Here is an 18,783-nt window from a genome sequence, read left to right on the forward strand (position 1 = left end):
ATTTCTGATCCTCGGACTAAAAACAGTTTAAAGATCCAATTTTTTAATTTGTCAACTATGACATGTCAACATGTCTGCTGTGAAAAAGGTCTATTAGGGCCCGAGCACGAACTGACTGAGGCGAGCTCTAACTGACAGCTCTGACAGCTGCCTTCTTTGTTTACATCATGGTCCAGGAGCACGCGCTCAACTTAACTCGCTCTCCTATTGGCTGTCTGGTTCTATAGCTCCGCCCACCTCTGGCTATCCGGAAATACTACTGTAAGAATGACGAAGTTAATTTAAGATTTATGTCATTTTTAGACCTTTCTATAACAATTAAGCTTCAAAAATACTAACAACAAACATCTGATTTTAGTAAAGACCATTCAGCTTCATTAAAAATGACTGTATCTCTATTTAGGTTAGCTAGCTAGTTAATTTAGTTCGCGTTATGGTTAAAGAACAAACTCGATCCATCGAAACGTTAAGGTGATTGAAAGTAAAACAAAGGGAATACATAAAACAACGGGAGCGCATCGAGCAAACTATGGTTACTCGCCTTTTAGCTAGTTAAATGTTAATATTTTCTAACCTCCGGTTGGGAGTATTTATACACATGCGCAATGTGCCGCAAATGCTAATTTGTTGGCGCGAGCGCCAACTGGAAAGAAGTTTAATTTGGGCTCGGAACCAGGGAGGGTAAGCTGCGAACACGTAGAGTTAGCTAGCTAAGTAGTTTACTTTTGCAGTTCTGAATCATTCCCAAGTAGCTAAGTCAGGTGGAGGTGTGTAGTCTTGTGCTCCAACTGCAGCAGCAGTTTGTTTGTTATTTTGCTGATATGTTTGTAAACGCGGTCGATGTCGAGCTTGTAGTGTTTGAGTTTCAGCAAGCTAGCGTCAAAGTTCGCTAACACTAGCTAGATAAAATGGTCTGTTTGACAGCAATGACTGGTTTAGGTATTGGAGAAGGCAGAGTTTGCAGCTTTTGAGTTGTTGCACTCTGTTCCTTGTTCGGTCACCTGATGATAATGCATCTCTGAATCGTGATTAAACTAACCGCTCATGGCACAGAAATGATATTAGAAACCATAACGGTTTGAAAGTGTAATCCTAAGTGATCGTATGGTTTTTTTTGTTAACGTTAGTGTTGAATTCAAACTATTTTATCAGTGGTATTTGGCTCAAAATGTCCTCCCTGGGCCTTGGTGTTGTTAGAGCAGTTGTAGCATTTGGGGAGGGGGGGGGGGCTTTCACTGCAGGTCTCTTTGTGCTGTCCACGGTCGTTTTGTCTCATGCAACTGCAGGATCTTTATGCCATAAAGTGAGGCTATATCGTGATATAGCTAGATTAAAGTTTAAGCAGCAACGTCTTGTTTCGCGGGCGGTGGCTGCAGAGTGTGGGTCATATACCTTACGCGCCCATTAATAATGTTGGCGCGTATGCTAAGGTATAATTCCTGAAACGATGTGTGTTTATCGGTCTTGGTTTTGAATGGAAGTATGTTTTGTGCAAGATAGCTACAGCTGGTTGTTAACCGTTTCAACCCGAGGGCTGACGTTTTGGTTTTGTTTGTTGACAAACACTAAATATCTTCTAAATTGTTTTGTTTGTTTTTTTTACAGACGGAAGCAGTTACAACCATGTCTAGACAAAGGTAATGGCCTCTTTGGTTGCTATATGAATTATTACTGTATCTTGATTTGTTGTTGCTCCTTTTGTCAAATCTCAAACTCTATGTTGAGTTCAGTTTGATTCTTTTTTTATTTATTTTTTGCAGTGGTCGCCTGCTGAAAAGATCTGAAAATGCTCCAGGGTCGAAAGGCAAAGCAACTAAGGTAACAAACCATTAATTTAGGAGGATACAGTACAGCTTTAATCAGTGATTATATATAGACCATCATTTACTAGCTAGATGGTCTGACATGCAACTTATAAAAACTTTTCTTTTCAGCAAAGCAACAGAAAAAAGATTCAGCCCCTGTCAAAGCTGCAGTGTGAGCAGGTATGTCCCTTTCTTACCTCAGTTAGGTCAGATCATTAGATTAAACTTTATTGTCTTTGTACAGAGTTCAGGTGCTGAGAGAAATCCAGTTTAGCAACGAATCAAATGTGCAAAAAGCAGTCATGTACAGAGTATACAGTACACAGAATATATGTATACTTTATTTAATCGGGAAATCTCATTGAGATCAAGATCTCATTTGCAAGTGAGACCTGAGTATAAAGTGAAATATCAAACAAAAATACAATCAAAATAAAAAAGATTTCAATATCAAAAGTAGAAGGCACTCTGCAGGCATAATTGGGGAAAAAAGATATAATATTTCATACAAATAAGTTAAGAATGAAAATAACAGGGGTATGAATACCCTTAGTACAATAAATACAGTATGAACATAGTAATCAGTGCAGGTATAAGTATAGAACATAGTGTAAGAGTGTACAAAAATACTACAGTACACTGTTGTATACAGAACAAACAGCTGGGGGTATGATATGAATACGGTGTATATGCTATAGATCTGATGTGTACATCGAGACAGTGGTATAAATATGAATACTCTTTAGGACAGTAGTATATGTGAGAGTGTAGCCAAGTCTCTCTGACTAAATAAACCTGTGCACTTTTAAGTAAAATAAGGAGAAAAGCGTACCATTGGAAATTCATAGAACCAAAATAATAGTCAAAGAATAATGTCACAAAGAGCCAAAGCCCTCTAACCCACCACCCCCAAAACCCCAACTTGTGTCATCTCATTGAGCTGTATGGCCACCCCTCAGGTCAAGAGAAGGCTAAAAAACATGTCCCTCATTTTCAAGTTTTTAAAATCAACACAACAGAAATATCCTGTCCTGTTAATAGCTCTTAGTTTACAAACACATACGTTGCATTAAGTTCTCCTTTCCATTTCAGAACCAGCTGGTACTTGAAGGAGCTGCCAAGCCTTGTATTCTCGAGACTTCTGAGAAGGGAGTCGGGGTCGACTGTGATGCAGTTCTCACATCCCCATCTTCCTTGATTCGGCCGTCACCTTTGCCTCATCTTGGGTGATTGTCAATTATTATTCAGCCATGGTTTGACCCAGAATTATCTCTTGCGGATATCCTCTGCCAGACAGTTTAATATAGTCATCCAAAACCCAAATGTATTCAATTTACTGTAATTAAGACCAAGAAAAACACCAGAATTCTCACATTTTTAAAAGTTAAACAATCAAATGGTCAAAAATAGTTGCTGATTTAATTTCCATCTGATTTGATTATTGACTAATTGTTGCAGCTCTATTTGTCTGCATGTTACAGATGGGGATCTCCTGAAGATGTGTGGTTGAAGATGGTCGGCAGGGAGCAGAATTACAGACACAGCAAGAGCTTCATGCAGAAACACCCGACAATACAACCCAGAATGAGATCCATTCTCCTCGACTGGTTAATTGAGGTGCGTCTTCAACTGCATCTCATTAAAGAAAAAGAAAATGTATTTCATTCCTACATTCATCTTTGCTTTTCAGTTTAACATCTTTGAGATTTCTGTGTATTGTTGACTACTTTACAACATTGTGTGTGTGTGTGGTGTAGTAGCAGTTTAAAATCCTTTTAGGGTCACATTGTTGTAAATGCATGAATAGCAATGTACAAACTTCTAACCAAATTAGCTGTATTTCCTGTTTAACCTATATTCATCCATGAGGTTTTACGTAATTGGCACAAGCCTGGTTTCTTATCTTAACACTAAATTAAATTGAAACATCAGGCTGCTAAAACATTTTGTCAGCTTTTCCAGTTCAATGAACAAAAGATGAAAAACTGAGAAATATTACTATAAAACAATGTAATCATTTTATTTGTCATTGATGTAACCAGGTGAGTGAGGCCTATACTCTTCACCGGCAGACGTTCTATTTGGCCCAGGACTACTTCGACCGGTTCATGTTAACGCAGAACAACATTGAGAAGGGCATGCTGCAGCTCATTGGGATAACTTGTCTTTTTATTGCAGCAAAGATGGAGGTAAGGAACAAAGGGATGGATCAGGTCTCATTTTTCCCAAATCATTCAAACTAAATTAAAGTGTGCAGCACTGTGAGAACCCAACTTGCACTTAAACATGTCTTAACATACTTTAATTTTTGCCTATTTGGTGCAAAATGCCCAGCAGCCAGTTGAGAAACTTTTTTATATTTGGGTGTTTTAACAAGCTCATTGGTCCGGAGGTATTTAATTTGCTTGATGGCAACAGTGCACACAGTCCCATTTCTAATGCATATGGCGCTACATTCTTTCCTTGTAGGAAGCATCTCCTCCAAAGCTCTCACAGATGGCTTATATGACTGCGGGAACATACTATGAAGAAGAGATCATTCAAATGGAGATAATCATTTTGAAGGTAATGTTACAGTACAAGTGCAGCCATGTTTTGACTCCTTATTCTTAATAAATAATCAATAAGAAGGCTTTGATTTTCACATAATTCTACTTTTTACATATCTTGTACAGGCATTGCATTGGAACCTTTGTCCTGAAACAGCCGTGTCTTGGCTGAAGCTTTACTTCCAGATGGCATCGATGAACCGCGACTCTGACCTGCTGCAGCCACAGTTTCCGCAGGAGGCTTATGTACAAATGGCACTTGTAGGTGTTTGGACGGGACTTGTCTTATTAAGCTTAATATAACTGACACAAACTTAAAAACCTTCTGACATAGTCACCACAACAACAAAATAATATTTCACAAAGGGCTTTTCTGTCAGGGCTGTTTTACTGGATTTCATTCTGTTGTAAGACCTTACTACCATGACCATGGTAACCTACTGTATGAGAGCTTATTCAGTTCAAGTCTGGTCTATGTCTAAGGCGGTTTGTCTTCTGTCTTTTTGACTTTTTCAGCTTTTAGACCTGTGTATCCTCAACATAAACTCTCTTGACTTTGAGTATCGAGTGTTGGCTGCCTCAGTCCTGAGCCATTTCATTGGACCTGAAACGGCTGAAAAGGTTTCAAGTAAGATTTGGGATTATTACGAGTATAATGTAGATACAAATGGGACAATCTGTCAAACGCAGAGTATGAGCTTGATGGGATGGAAATTGGACAAGTGAGTGACTAGATATCGTCTTAGATTTTGGATATCCTAATATAGCATAAATGTTGTCATTTCCTGGTTTTAAAGGCTGCATTACAGTAAAGTGATGTCATTTCTGAATTTACTAGACTGTTGTAACTGTTCTATTATTTGCCTTTACCCACTTTGTCATTATATCCACATTACTGATGATTATTTATCAAAAATCTGTTTAAATATTTTGTGAAAGCACCAATGGTCAACCCTACAATATTGTTGCGGTATTGAGGTATTTGGTCAAATATCGTGATATTTTCTCCATATCGCCCACCCCTACTGAGCTGTTATTAAAAACCATGATTCATGGTCTGAACTGCAGTGTCAACCACAGCAAGGTTACTCCCTACATGTAAACATGTTTTTTTGTTTTGTTTTTTGTGCTCAGGTCTGTCGAAAGACGTCATCCAGCTGTGTGTGAACTGGATGGCCCCCTTTGTGGAGTCGGTGGGATTGTTTGGCAAAGCGACGCTGAGGGATTTTGTCGGGATAAAGAAAGAAGACAGACCCAACATCCAGACGCACACAGACTATCTGACCATGCTGGTTTGTATTTTCTTATACTTGTACTGAACAGTTAGCTGTACTGTTTGGAATGAATTTATTATGGCATGATCTAAATAAGAACCGCCATAATAAATACTTATTCAATATTTGCCGATGCTGCCATTTCATTGGTTCCCGACTTTCAACATGTCTTATTTTAGGAGGACGTCAGTCAAAAGGAGGTGAACAGACAGTTCCTCACTCCTCCCAACAGCACAGAGAAAACCTGCACACGCTGAACCACAAGAGGAAGACTCTGAGGTGAATGTGAACAAAGAAGACACCGGGTTAAGGTCCCACTAAGACAGTCTCGTTAACTGGAATCGGCTCCTAACCAGTGGGGGGGGGGGGAACTACTGTTGACTGGAATACGGAGTTTGTACAGTATGGGATTTTATGTCATGCCTGCTGATGTGAAATTGTCACTGAATGCAATATCCAGGATAATCTTTAAAAGACTTAAATCTTGGCCAAAGCTTTTTTTTTTCATGATTTTTAGCTGATTCTAGCAACTGGGTGCTTTAATTGAGAAAAGAAATGTTTTTAAAGTGTCAGGTGTCATTTCTTGAAAATGATGTTCTATTACTGAAAGTAATGTGCAATTGTTTACTTCTGTAGCATATTAAATATGTTTACATCAGAATCTGAATACTGCTTCAGGGTCAGTTGAAGTGTTTTTTTTAAAATACATGTTGAAAAATGAGTTTACTGCAGCTATTTCACCTGTCAGCTAATCTGTGAAAGGTAACTCAGAAACACTGTTCAGTACAAGTATGCACCTTTTCATGAAATCTGAGTCATGCGTCAAAAGCAGTGGCTGAATAAAGGGCATACTCTTCAGTGTTTCTCAGCGAGCTGTGCCATGTTGTTGTAAACCAGCCATTGTTTGTGTAACTCAGGACTATGGATAGTCAATGCTTTATTTTTTTAAATAATCATTTCAAATGATTACAAGTGTAAAAATGAGCAACTGTATTTATTTTAGAAGTTTATTTTTTACCACAAAATAAAATCTACATTCCCACCCACCTAAAGTCTAACTGTGGTTCACATGTTTTCTAGAAATACAGTTTGGCCATCGCCTGCAGGAATCTCTTCTTCCTCTTCTGTGCAGCTAGCTGCAGCACTTCCTCTGGGTTACTGGTGTTCAACTCCGTCTGTCCGATCGCTTTTATCTGAGAAACGACAAGAGTTAAACTACTGCAGCCTCTTATTAAGCGTAGACTTGAAGATATGTATGTTATTTGATTTGGTTGAGAAGAAGAAAAAAAAAAATCACTTTCAACATTTTAAAAGCCTAGTTATGAAACCGCTGTTAATGTCAAACTCACTGTTCAACCACATTTGGCCCTTTCTAAGCTTGCTATGGTTAAGGTCACCAAATGAATTCTCACTGGGCTACTATCATGTCACCGATGAGTGAACACTAAACCTTTGTGGAGGAATTTCAAAGAAAACGAAGGATTGAATGTTTCTATAAGAGCTGAGAACATTAAACTAAACAAAAAAAACATGACCTAACACTCGTTAGGTCATGAAAAATTGCCATTTTGATTGGTTATCAAAATGATAGCGACAAGACTTACTATATACACATTTAACATGATAGATGTAACCTTTTTAATTTTAGAGGTAGAATAGCAGTTTATTTTATCTTGGTGCAAGAACAGGTTTTACCGCTATTTGCCTCTTCTCAGTCTCGCCCCGTTTGTGGTGAATATCTGAAAGTACGGTCAAGGAAGAACAAAATGTTATTTGCATGGCTTGTTTTTGCAAAAGTATAACTGTATGATATAAGCTAGTTTTCTCAAGGTCTGTATTTGCCCTAAAAATACAAATCAAAAGGATACGTGTGAGGTATTCCAGGATGGTGACGTCCCAGATGTAGTCATAGAATGAGTCCATGGCATCGTGACTGGTGATGAAAGAAGATAAAAGATGTTCAGAATAGTGCTGTTGGTCTGGCTGTTGGCTGTGTCAGGTCATGTCGTACCGTACCTGTTCTGTTCTTGAAGAGCTTTAAATGCCGTCATGTAGTCCACCTCTCGAAGAAACTGACAGAGAACAGCAACCTAATGAGGATGAGAGAGAAACTAGTTGAACACAGAAAAATCGTGAAATTTGCTGATTCTGTTAAAAAAAATGTACTGCAGCATGTCAAAACAAACATTTAGCATTACACTGTAAGTGTAATAAAACCTGAGAGGTATTTATGCAGTTACTTTGACATTTTTTAGAAACTATTTCACCATCAGGACATTGAGACAGCATTGTGATTAGCACTTGCAATTAAAAAAAAGAAAGAAAAGGGCAACTGCATTGACCCTCTGACCTGAGTGTGGCAGTTCATCATTGAACAGCATTTGATCATCCTCTTCAGGACCTGCAAACACCAGTCAGTGTTGTTAGTCTCTATCCATCACGTTCCACTTCCAGGATTGTTCTCGTTCTGACGGAAATTCTGACGGATGTCCCTCTTTTGTCCGTTACTTCCTCTTTCTCTGTGTTGGCATTTTAAGCTCTGACTGAGATGTGAGGACTCTGGTTAACTGCTCCTCAGATCTCTGCAGGGTAAATCCAGACAGCTAGCTAGACTATCTGTCCAATCGGAGTTTTCTGTTGCCCGACTAAAACAACTTTTGAACGTACACACGTTCCACCAAAACAAGTTCCTTCCCGAGGCTATTTTGCAGCAGCACGGTGGCTCCGCTCGGCGCTTAGCATCGCCCAAAATAATTGTGATTGGTTTAAAGTGCTCATATTATGCTTTTTAGCTTATTCCCTTTCCTTTATTGTGTTATATATATCTTTTTTGTGCACGTTCTAGGTTTACAAAGTGAAAAAGCCCAAAGTCCACCCCAAAAGGACTTACCATGTCCAACAGAAAACACTGTTCACCAACTGCTCCAAACAGCTCTATTGTAGTCCAGCCTTTACTTCAGAGATGTTCGTGGTCACTTTGTAACACACGTTATAATGCTCGCCTAGCTGCTAGCGTGGCACGCCCTCATACTCTGCTTCTGACTGGCTAGTAGTCCTTACCTAGGTACTGCACATGTGCGACTCCCAACAAAGATGGAACAGAAGTGAGATGCCTCATTCTGTAGCTAAAACGGAGAGCTCAACACACAGGGTGAAAAGAGGAGCTGCAGCAATGTGCAGTACAACAAAAATATGGTGTTTTTTGAAAATTAAACCATGTAAACCTATTCTGGTACAACCTCTACATACAATTATGAAGCTGAAAATGAGCATAATATGAGCACTTTAAAGAAATGCCAATAAACCAGGGCAGGTTTTTCTCCCATCCCAAACTGCTGTGTGGACTACCTAGACCCTCCTCCGCAGCGCAGTGGAGGAAGGTCTGGCAATGAGTTACATACATACATTATTGTAATTCACTTATTATTCAACTGTAGAAAGTCATTTTAAATTAATCTGGATTTGATTAAAAAGAAAATATATAATCGTTTGTAGTCATTTAGTTTGTAGTTTTGTGAGTAACCTGTGTGATCTACCTGGTCGGAGTAGACGTCAGGGGGAACAGCTTTGGTGAAGAAGTCCGAGCACACAGCTCCGGCCTGGAGGTAAAGGTTCAGTGCAGCCGAGTATTGATTGGTCACTGCAACCCGTGAGACAAACAAGAAGGCTTCAGTCACTGTGATAAGGGTAACACGGTTTATACTTTCCCTGAATTGTTGTCGAAAACTAAGCAGTTTAGTTTCTCACCAAAGTAGATATCTGCCTGTGTAATGAGCCACGACTGGTTATTAGGATTCAGGGTGAGGGCATAGGACACCAGCTCTTTGACCGTCACAGCCACAGCTTCCACGTCTACTGCCTGTATGCTGGTCGACACACACACAAACATCATTGTCAGATTTAGTGGCTTGGTTTGAGACATATTCAAATATTTCATTAAGCAACAAAAAGTTCTTACTTTGGAAGAGTAGATGGCCAGATGGAGAGGTGTTCTGCGGTCACTTCATTTACAATATCATCCTAAAGAAAGAGAAAACAGATGGTTACCCATCAGAGATTCAGATAGCTGACTGCGATAAGCACGGCAGAGACTGTGTCCAGACTGAAACTGCAACAAAACCTACCATCGTACTATGGTTTTTGTACACTTACTGCAAGATTAAAGCAATTTTTTTCATGTTAGCCAGCTGTTTATTTCCCCTTGTTTTACTGTGAGATAATCCTACTACCACACAACCTATGTGAGACTCTACAGTGTGCTTACAGTGTGGAAAATCCAACAATCTAATAGCTCAAATTAGACACATACCCGCACTATGCTGTGGAGCCTCACAAACAGTGAGATAAGAGTTGTCAGCACCAGCGGCTCCTGTGAGACATAAGATAATAGCCTCAATTAATGTAAATTTAATGTATTCACAGGGGGTTGAAGTTTAGTTTATTGAATACTTACTCTAATTTTCTTGATGAAAGTGATGAATTTGCTCCTAAATGGGTTAGACAATGAAAATACAACAGAATGAGCATGACTCTTCCACCTGTGTGTGCTTATATACAGCGTATAATTGTACGGTGATGCTCTTGCTCTGCATTATTTCAAAATCTCAGGTGGTAGTAGGCATGTTTGCAGCGTACCGGTGCAGGATGCCCATAGAGGACTCTCTATGTTTGATGAGGCCCACTCTGCCGTCGTGGTTCCTCTTGTGCTGGATGGACACGCTGCAGATCTGAACCACCACATCCCACAGCTCCTTGGCTGTGCGCCGACACTCTTTAGGACCTGGGAGCTCTTTGCACGTTGAAGCCAGGAGCTGACCCAGCTATCAGAAGGAAAGAGAGGGGACTTTAAAAAGCGAAAACCACAGCAGTCCTGGCCGTTCAAACCATCCAAGATCCAGTGGAGGGTTCATCATTACAAAGTCTTTGTTTCCAAAAGGTAAGAAATATTTCTAATGTGTATAAAACAATGCACAATACTTCAACAATTATAGAATATTTCTATTGCAGTGGTACAGGCATTTAATAACACTTTGAGCTTGTCTCTCTATATTAAACATATGGCTTAAACCTGAAGTAAATGATTTTTTTGGGCACTTTGGGGCAGCAAGAGAAGCTGTATGCACAACATTGACATGGTATCACCTTATAAAAAGTTGTTGTGCATTTAGCACACATGGAGCAAAATTATTATCAATATGGAGCCTTGTTTATGTCCACCTGACAAAGTTTTCAGGGTAACCAATAGCAATAAAATAGCAGACATCTTTAACTATTTTATTACCTACATAAATGTCATGGTCTTCTTGGAACAGTGTACTGTAAGAGACAATGAGAACATCTGTGTACGGTAACTGCTAAAATGAGGCAGAAGAGCGTTGAACAACAGACTTTTTACCTTGATGTATGGGTTGTTCATGACCAGAGATGGTGGCACCTGCAGAGTCAGGTAATCGTTCTCCCTCCAGTTCAACATGAAAGCGACACACTCCTTTCCTACCACCTGACGCAGAGGCAGATCTAAAGACAAAGACCCATCATTTAGTGCACCTGTAAAGTGTATGCTGATGTTGTATTACAGTGTTTTAGGTTTGTGAGAGAAGCGTTAAAATTTTAGAAACAGCTTTTGGCTTTTGTACAGTCCATAATACAAACAATATTATAAATAGAGCAGGTGTGGTGGTTTTTTTTTGTTGTCTAAAATGTCCAAACTTTATAAAAGGATGCCTTATTCCCCTGCAGTATCAATCTATGGTGAGCAAGTTGTGATGCTACTCACATAGATAGGGTACAATCTTAATATTGGAGTGTATCCAGAATGTCTTACATGTTTCTTTTGCCAGAAAACTTAAAACAGATTACAGGCTTAAGCCCAGGTAACATCTCCACATTGTTTCCATCCACTCACCGTGAATCCTCATCTCCAGGTATCCTCTGACCCTGCTGACCAGGTCGGAGGGCGGCCGCTCCTTGCTGCCGTCGGCCGCCATTGTCTCGTGTGCACGGACCTCCAGCAGCAGCATCTCGTTCAGCATCACCTGCCTCAGCTTTGGGGAGAACTCGGTAACAAGCTCCAGGCAGGCTGAGAAAAGCTGCCGTGCATGGGCAAAGTCCTGAGACGACAGGAAAACATGATCCAAATAGTTAACATCTCTACTTTTAACAGATTCTTACTGCTTGTAACTGTTATGGTCATAAATTGGATGTACCACTTTTTGATGTCCTTAGTAAGGGTTTTAAATAATTGTGACTAACCATTTGGTATTCTTTACTGTTAATAAAGTTGGACAAGCTTATTTCACACATTGAATCCTGTCGAATAAAGTAGTCAGCACACTGTTCCTCAAGACAGAGCTCAAATATTCTTCACCGATCGCTGCTTAATTAGGGCAGTAAAGTTTATTTTTTACAGGTAAGTTACATTTCTGAGCATTGATCCTGTAAGCAGACCTTTATTGATATGCAGTGGAGTCCTTTGGCCATGAGGATATAAACCAGGTCCTTTGTCAGGTTGTCTTTAATGCCGAGGATCACGTTTATGTAGTCTGGAGGAACTTCCCACTGAACACACAAAGAGAAAGTGGCATTTCCATTACTTCAGAGTGTATTTCATCATATCTGAAAAATGTATATTACATTTTCCGCAATAAGTAAAGTTCATCTTACATTTGGGCAATTCGTGAATCATGGTGTTTACTACTCTTAATTGACCTCTGACCTTACTGTTGACCCTCCAGAAGGGCCGTTCGGCCATGCCGTGGAGTTCCACGAGGATCTGTCTGATCCTGCGTGGCTCCAGTAAAAGGATGAGCTGCTGCTCCAGCTGCCCAATGTTCACACTCGCTGATGCTGAAATGCATGAAGTCACACACTTTAAGAGACTGACACATACCACTGAGAGCTTCCCTGTCAATAACCAGCAGTTTGATGGACAAGAAATGGATACACTGGATGTCACTGAACAGTATGGGCAAGAAAATCTCAGTGTGGTACCTGGAATGTCATAGAAGGAAGGCAGAGGCTTGGCGCTGAGGTTGATCGTGGTCGATCTCTTCCTCAGCTGCTCTACCAGGACCTTCCTCTCCTCCTCCTTCAACAGCTCCATGAAGAGCTTATGAGACGACACCACAAAAAGCAGAGACAGCTCTTCCAAGGTTTCACACAGAGTCCTGCAAGATAACGGTTTCATTTAAAAGATTAAATGATTAGAGTAACAATTTTATGTCAAATCAGTGCCGTTTAAGTGCTCATGCAGAATGTGAAGAAGATACTGCACAGTGATCTGCATTGTACCCAGCTGTATGTTCTGCTATTTCTTTGGACTAAATAAATGTTTTATTGTCACTTTAGCTAGTACATCAGTGCATAATAAATATGACTCAGCCTCTGCTCTTACTCACTTCATGAAAGTACCCATGTTTCTTCTTGATGTCTCAGACTGACGGCCCTTTTCCAGCGAAAGCGTGCATACCTGCAGGACAAAGAATACTGGATTCAAACAAGCAGCAGCTTTCAATTTTACCATCATGAGAAGAATTCAGGTCAGTCCCAGATACACGTTGAACTCCACCAACCTCAGCCCAGCTCATACCCCTCAAGAAAAGAATTTCCTAAAAATCATGTGTTAGTTTTTATTATGGAAATACAATTTCTAACTTCAATAGATAAAGTTCAATAACAATCCTGACACCTGTACATTTTCATACAACTCCCACAAACCTCTTTCCTTAAATCGGAAGGCTCGATGCTTCATTGCCACCAGTTGGGATATTGGATTGTACAACATATGCATATTATTTAAGGTAATTTGAGCTTTATCTAACAGTTGATATCAGAGAATAAAGAAACGGTGGATGGCTGCATTAGTTACAACAAGTCAGATTTAAATCTGAGACATACTTTGAGTTTTCCGAGGTTTGTACATTTAAGCTCTAGGATGTCCCAAGCATTCATTACTCCTGCAAAAATCTTCAATGACACAATTATTTGGGACATAAGAAGGTGAGAAATTACCTCTAAAATGAAGTCCACCATCTTTTTACTGGGTTTGAGGAGGAGCTGCTGGAAACGCACACTGAGGACTTCTCCTTCCAAAGCATCTCGGACGGCGTTGCAAACACACAGCTTGTAGCAAACCTCATCTAAGGTCGATTCCCTGCAGAGTGTTAAGAAATAAGTTGTAGGCTAGATGGTTTGTAGATATTCAGAATGACTGTCTGCACTATAAAGTAAATAAATACAATGGAAGCAGTACCTTGTTTAAATACATATTATACATCTATAGGCTTTGTCACACTGCAAACTGTTGTTTGAATTACTTTTGGATTGAATTGTGGTCTCACCCTTGTTGCACTTTGTACAGGAACTCCCTGAGAACAGACCGTCTGAAGTTGTTTGGCAAACTGCGGCTCACGTTGTCTTTGATAAAGGCTTCGATGACAGCCTGTTAGAGAGAGGAATACACAATATAAAGTACTACGCATGATTTACAGTGCTGAATACCTTCATTCAGTTATACATCTTTTCTGGCATGTCTCATTATATTCAGTTTCAATTGGAGCATTACTATAGGTAGTTCCAAGTGTATTTTTTACAAAAACAAATCTTTGGCTTTAAAAGTTACTGCAGCGTCTGCTCTGACCTGGTAGTTGCGCGCCCTGATCAGGCTGTTGATCTGGTTGTAGGGTGTGTTCTGGGAGTCTGACGGGTCACAGTCTTCAGTCAAAGCTTTGCAGGCGTTCCAGTAGCCAGCCAGACGTTTCTCATCCAGGTGAACATGAACAGTTGAGTCCAGCTAAAAAATAAATGTATCATAAACATAAGAAATGACTGAGATCCACAAATTCTGCTGGTGGTAAACTGCAGCCATTACAGGACTAAAAGAAGACAAATCTGGACATGGTAAAGTAATAACCAAGTAAATCTACCTTTGTTAACAGTTCCTTTGTTTGTCTGAAGTGATCCCGGGCATTCTCATAGGCTGTTTGGTCTGTGCAGCCTTGCTGGAAGAAAATCCCTCCCAAGTCATAATGCACCTGGAACACCAAAAACAAAACATTAGGCCAATTTTAGATTCAACACACTAGAAATGTTATTACATTTTGACAGAAATTACACTTTGGACATTCGTTTCCCCATTTTGTGGTTTGTTTTACAAATCCTATTTGTTCTGCCGCACACACTCTCCAATTGCTCCCTGAACCAATCAATAGTTGATATAATTGGATGTATTTGGATGAATTGTACTCGGAGTGATCTGAGACAACACTGTGCTGTCCACTAACCTGACAGTGCAGCTCATCGGCGCTGATGCGAAGCCCTGCAGTCGAGGACTCGGTCTCTCCGTTCGCAGCAGCATCAGCAGCCAGCAGATCCAGAGTCCTCAGGGTGTGAACGTAGAAGTCTTTCTTCAGCTGCAGAGCTCCTTCCAGGACGCTGATGGAGTCCGTAGCCTGCTCTTTCAGCTGAGGGCATAATAAAGTACATTGCATTTAACCTACTAGACAATTTCTTAAATAGTGGACAGGGACAAAAAAGGGATTACTGGAAAAGGTGATATAACGATATGTTCATCCAAACCTTACAAAATCAAAATGATCAGGCATACCAAAATGTGGATAACATGTTTATCTATATCAGCAATAGTCCGAAGAAGTATATTTCATGGCAACAATCTCAAAGATGTCCACTGAGTACTCACCACAGTAAGGATGTTGTCAGTCATCTCTTTCTCCTGCTGCACAATACTTAACCTACGAGAGGCCACAAGACAACTCACTCACGATCATCTTGATGCCATTCAAACTAGTACGAGTACTTAAAAGCTATATTCTTATTTTTTAAACTGGACCTGGATGTTTCAGATAAGCATTGGGAGTTTATTTGCTCTGTAAACAACTTTAGCTGATCCCAAATCAGAGGGTGGTAACAGGAAAGGAAGGAACAGCATTTACATGTTCATCTGGTGAGGTCCTGGTTTTGTCTGTTTTTCTGGAAAGCTGCTCAGCACGATGGTTCTGATGGCCCTTTGAAAGACACAAGATTATTTGTGATTAATGAAATCATTTGAATCCACAGTGGACAAGCCAGGCTCTCTTACTACTTCAGTTTGTGGCTCTTCACTCACCAGCGGTTGTATATGATGACAGCCATGGCTGTGGTCGGAGGCAGAGTGGACAGGTCCAGGTCCACATGTTTCACCCCTGGTGGCACTTTGCTCACACACAGGAGTTCATTCAGTAACATATTTAATACTGGAATGGTCAAACTGGCAATGAAGAAGGATAAATAATTACATGATGCAAACATCTGTATGATTTGATAGAACAATTATTAGAGACATGTAAGACATGCTGAGACATTTTTAAAATTATAATTCTGTCTTTCTGTTAAGGTAATTAGGCCGTAGTTACCCTACTGAAATGTTGGAATATCAGAACGCCAAGGCATTATTGGGTGAAAACCTGCAACCTCAAATTTCAGACATTTAACTAAACTGATTGCATTGACCCTGAAACCCTTTTATACCCTCCAAATTGACTTAGTGAACAGGGTTTAAAAAAAAAAAAAAAAAAAAAAAAAAAAAAGTTACACTGACTTCCTCCACATTATAAGTTTAAAGCGCCTTACACGCTTACCCTTTCTCAAGAGCATCCAGATCCCACTTCATGTGGGCAGCTACTTTTAGTGCCAGCAGCTTCAGGGTGCGGTTCCTGCGGTTGTCTGCTGGAGGCTGCACTTGATTCTGCTCGTTCACCGAGGGCTTGGATGCCTGCTCCAGGAACTGGATGATCAGCTGCACCGGCGTCGGGTCTGTGGAAACACGCACGCAATTAATGGTTAATTATTTTTTATGGTGGACCCACTTTTCATTAACTTGCCTCATAAGCATCCATCAAAAATATATAGCCTACTGTTATGATTTTGACAGTCAACAATATTTTGTATATAAAACTTTCTAGATGCACAACAAATATCACAGTATGGTTCAGTGCAATTTCTTTTAATGGACAATTATAATGCAGAGTGAAATAATTTATACATTTTATCTTATAAATGTACTTTAAGAATCATAAGAAAAGGAGAAGGGATACAACAACAAAATGTTAATGCAATAACCAAACACAAGGCATGACATATAGATATATTCATTTTAAATACGTTGCAGTGTCATGAGTGCATACATTTTAATTTATGCATTTTAATTTAATTTAATAGACATAATAAGTAACGCTGAGCTGACCTGGGTATGACTTCTGCAGGTGGTTCTCCAGCAGGCTGCCGTCCAGGAGGAACTCAAACCAGGAGGTCTGAAGAGGCGTGCTAGGCCGGCTGCTGATCACAGCAGCCACCCGGTCCACCGTCTCCACACTCATCCTCCCCTGGTGAACAGTGACAAAGATTTGAAAATGTGTTTATCTTTTAAGGCATCATAGTGACCTACACTGAGAGGTGTGATACATTGTGTGAAATTAAGTGTCCTGGAAAAACATGAATGCAGATCATATTAACACACAAGATCAGTTTACTCATCAGGGGGAGTACTATTAAGCCTCTGAAAACCGCTGTATTAATTGTCAACTGTAATTTCGTCTGGCTCTCTAGAGGAGCTTTGTCAACATAAATATTTCTCAGACTTGACAAAACCTGCGCTTGTATCCTACCATGTTCATTGTGACACTTACGCATGTAAATACCAAGGGAAATGAAAATCTACTTGGCGATAAACCTGATTCTGATTATTTTCTGTAAATTTACATATATTTTTATTATTATGAGTATTAAAAGTGGTTACAGAAGCACATTAAGTAAACAAGTACACTTGCGCTATTCTACGTACTTATTATAAATCCATTAAATGAACGCAAAGTTTGTAAAAAAAGATAGATGAGCAATGATAGTTTACTGTATACATTTTCTGTAGTGGCCAGAAGAGGTTTAATCTGATTAACGTGTAGTCCCGAGAGGGCGGGGTTTTTAAAAACTTGTCCACAAAGAGAGTTTGGACCGTTCTCTTAATACACTTATGGTTGGGACATTACTGAACCAAGGAGCCTCAAGGCTGCCAGTGTATTAAAATCAAGCGCACCTATTTCACCTATTCTCTGTTGTTTGCGGAGCTAACGTTGTTTTGAGCTAATATTCTCGCTAACTAGCAAAACTCTACAGTCCGGGCCGGACACCGAGAGACTGGTTATCTTACCTTAAAAGGAAAAATGAACAAAAAGAAAATATATGCTAAATATACACAAAAAAATCTCAAAATTAAAAGCTGAAACAGCTACACAGACTGCTTCTTTCTCACATAATTCATTCTGCCCTTCGACATCTCGCCGGTGTATTTCCGGTTCCGGTTGCGCTTCGTCGCCATGGCCAGGGACACACTGCGCAATGTTTGCGCATATTTATCTTCTTATATACTGTCTATGATATTTATCTTCTTATATACAGTCTATGATATTTATCTTCTTATATACTGTCTATGGTATTTATCTTCTTATATACTGTCTATGATATTTATCTTCTTATATACTGTCTATGATATGTATCTTCTTATATACTGTCTATGATATTTATCTTCTTATATACTGTCTTTGATATTTATCTTCTTATATACTGTCTATGATATTTATCTTCTTATATACTGTCTTTGATATTTATCTTCTTATATACTGTCTATGATATGTATCTTCTTATATACTGTCTATGATATGTATCTTCTTATATACAGTCTATGATATTTATCTTCTTATATACTGTCTATGGTATTTATCTTCTTATGTACTGTCTATGATATTTATCTTCTTATATACTGTCTATGATATTTATCTTCTTATATACAGTCTATGATATGTATCTTCTTATATACAGTCTATGATATGTATCTTCTTATATACAGTCTATGATATGTATCTTCTTATATACTGTCTTTGATATTTATCTTCTTATATACTGTCTTTGATATTTATCTTCTTATATACTGTCTATGATATTTATCATATGGAGAGGGAGGTTATGCTCTGAGTTTGTTTGTGCGCATTACCCAACGTTAAGGTCCCTATTTTGGAAGCCAATATTATTATTTTTAATCCACTTTATTTATCAGCTTTAGTCACTTTGCATATTCAGATTATTAATATAAAATATTAATTAATACAT

At 39.3% G+C, this 18,783-nt stretch overlaps 2 protein-coding genes across 4 annotated transcripts; one reads left to right on the top strand and one right to left on the bottom strand.

Annotated features, from left to right (window-relative positions):
• Positions 1-589: 589 nt before the first annotated feature.
• Positions 590-6,636, top strand: LOC120571515 (G1/S-specific cyclin-E2-like). 2 transcript variants are annotated; one of them, XM_039820496.1, is made up of 12 exons: positions 590-681; positions 1,606-1,637; positions 1,761-1,818; positions 1,935-1,985; positions 2,898-3,031; positions 3,287-3,422; positions 3,848-3,994; positions 4,275-4,370; positions 4,481-4,615; positions 4,871-4,982; positions 5,489-5,646; positions 5,808-6,636. In XM_039820496.1, the coding sequence occupies exons 2-12, from the start codon at positions 1,624-1,626 to the stop codon at positions 5,883-5,885; spliced, it is 1,119 nt and encodes a 372-aa protein (XP_039676430.1). In that variant the 5' UTR covers positions 590-681; positions 1,606-1,623; the 3' UTR covers positions 5,886-6,636. The 2 variants fall into 2 exon arrangements, with proteins under 2 accessions (XP_039676430.1, XP_039676432.1); XM_039820498.1 differs by lacking the exon at positions 590-681 and adding an exon at positions 690-767.
• Positions 6,618-18,005, bottom strand: ints8 (integrator complex subunit 8). Of its 2 annotated transcripts, none has more exons than XM_039820494.1 (28): positions 17,930-18,005; positions 16,868-17,006; positions 16,263-16,437; positions 15,752-15,892; positions 15,579-15,650; positions 15,326-15,377; positions 14,910-15,089; positions 14,553-14,660; positions 14,267-14,419; positions 13,968-14,068; positions 13,639-13,780; positions 13,026-13,096; positions 12,619-12,794; positions 12,344-12,474; positions 12,076-12,186; positions 11,534-11,738; positions 11,024-11,145; positions 10,264-10,448; positions 10,082-10,115; positions 9,938-9,997; positions 9,587-9,648; positions 9,376-9,494; positions 9,165-9,268; positions 7,979-8,029; positions 7,645-7,718; positions 7,497-7,561; positions 7,324-7,367; positions 6,618-6,821 (listed from the first exon to the last, which is right to left on the bottom strand). In XM_039820494.1, the coding sequence occupies exons 1-28, from the start codon at positions 17,993-17,995 to the stop codon at positions 6,705-6,707; spliced, it is 3,060 nt and encodes a 1,019-aa protein (XP_039676428.1). In that variant the 5' UTR covers positions 17,996-18,005; the 3' UTR covers positions 6,618-6,704. The 2 variants fall into 2 exon arrangements, with proteins under 2 accessions (XP_039676428.1, XP_039676429.1); XM_039820495.1 differs by having other exon boundaries at positions 17,828-17,965.
• Between the last annotated feature and the right edge of the window lie 778 nt (positions 18,006-18,783).

Source organism: Perca fluviatilis, chromosome 13 (assembly GCF_010015445.1).
Source record: "Perca fluviatilis chromosome 13, GENO_Pfluv_1.0, whole genome shotgun sequence".
NCBI lineage: Eukaryota > Metazoa > Chordata > Actinopteri > Perciformes > Percidae > Perca > Perca fluviatilis.

What these genes read in the sequence shown, in the direction of transcription:
- LOC120571515 (XM_039820496.1), top strand. An exon ending in CGAAAGGCAAAGCAACTAAG is followed by an intron (nt 1,819 to 1,934) that starts GTAACAAACCAT and finishes TTTTCTTTTCAG; the next exon opens with CAAAGCAACAGAAAAAAGAT. An exon ending in TCCTCGACTGGTTAATTGAG is followed by an intron (nt 3,423 to 3,847) that starts GTGCGTCTTCAA and finishes TGATGTAACCAG; the next exon opens with GTGAGTGAGGCCTATACTCT.
- ints8 (XM_039820494.1), bottom strand. Translation starts at nt 17,995, where the DNA reads ATGGCGACGAAGCGCAACCGGAACCGGAAATACACCGGCGAGATGTCG. An exon ending in CTGGATGCTCTTGAGAAAGG is followed by an intron (nt 15,893 to 16,262) that starts GTAAGCGTGTAA and finishes CTTCATTGCCAG; the next exon opens with TTTGACCATTCCAGTATTAA. An exon ending in TCCACTGCATATCAATAAAG is followed by an intron (nt 11,739 to 12,075) that starts GTCTGCTTACAG and finishes CTGTCGTCTCAG; the next exon opens with GACTTTGCCCATGCACGGCA.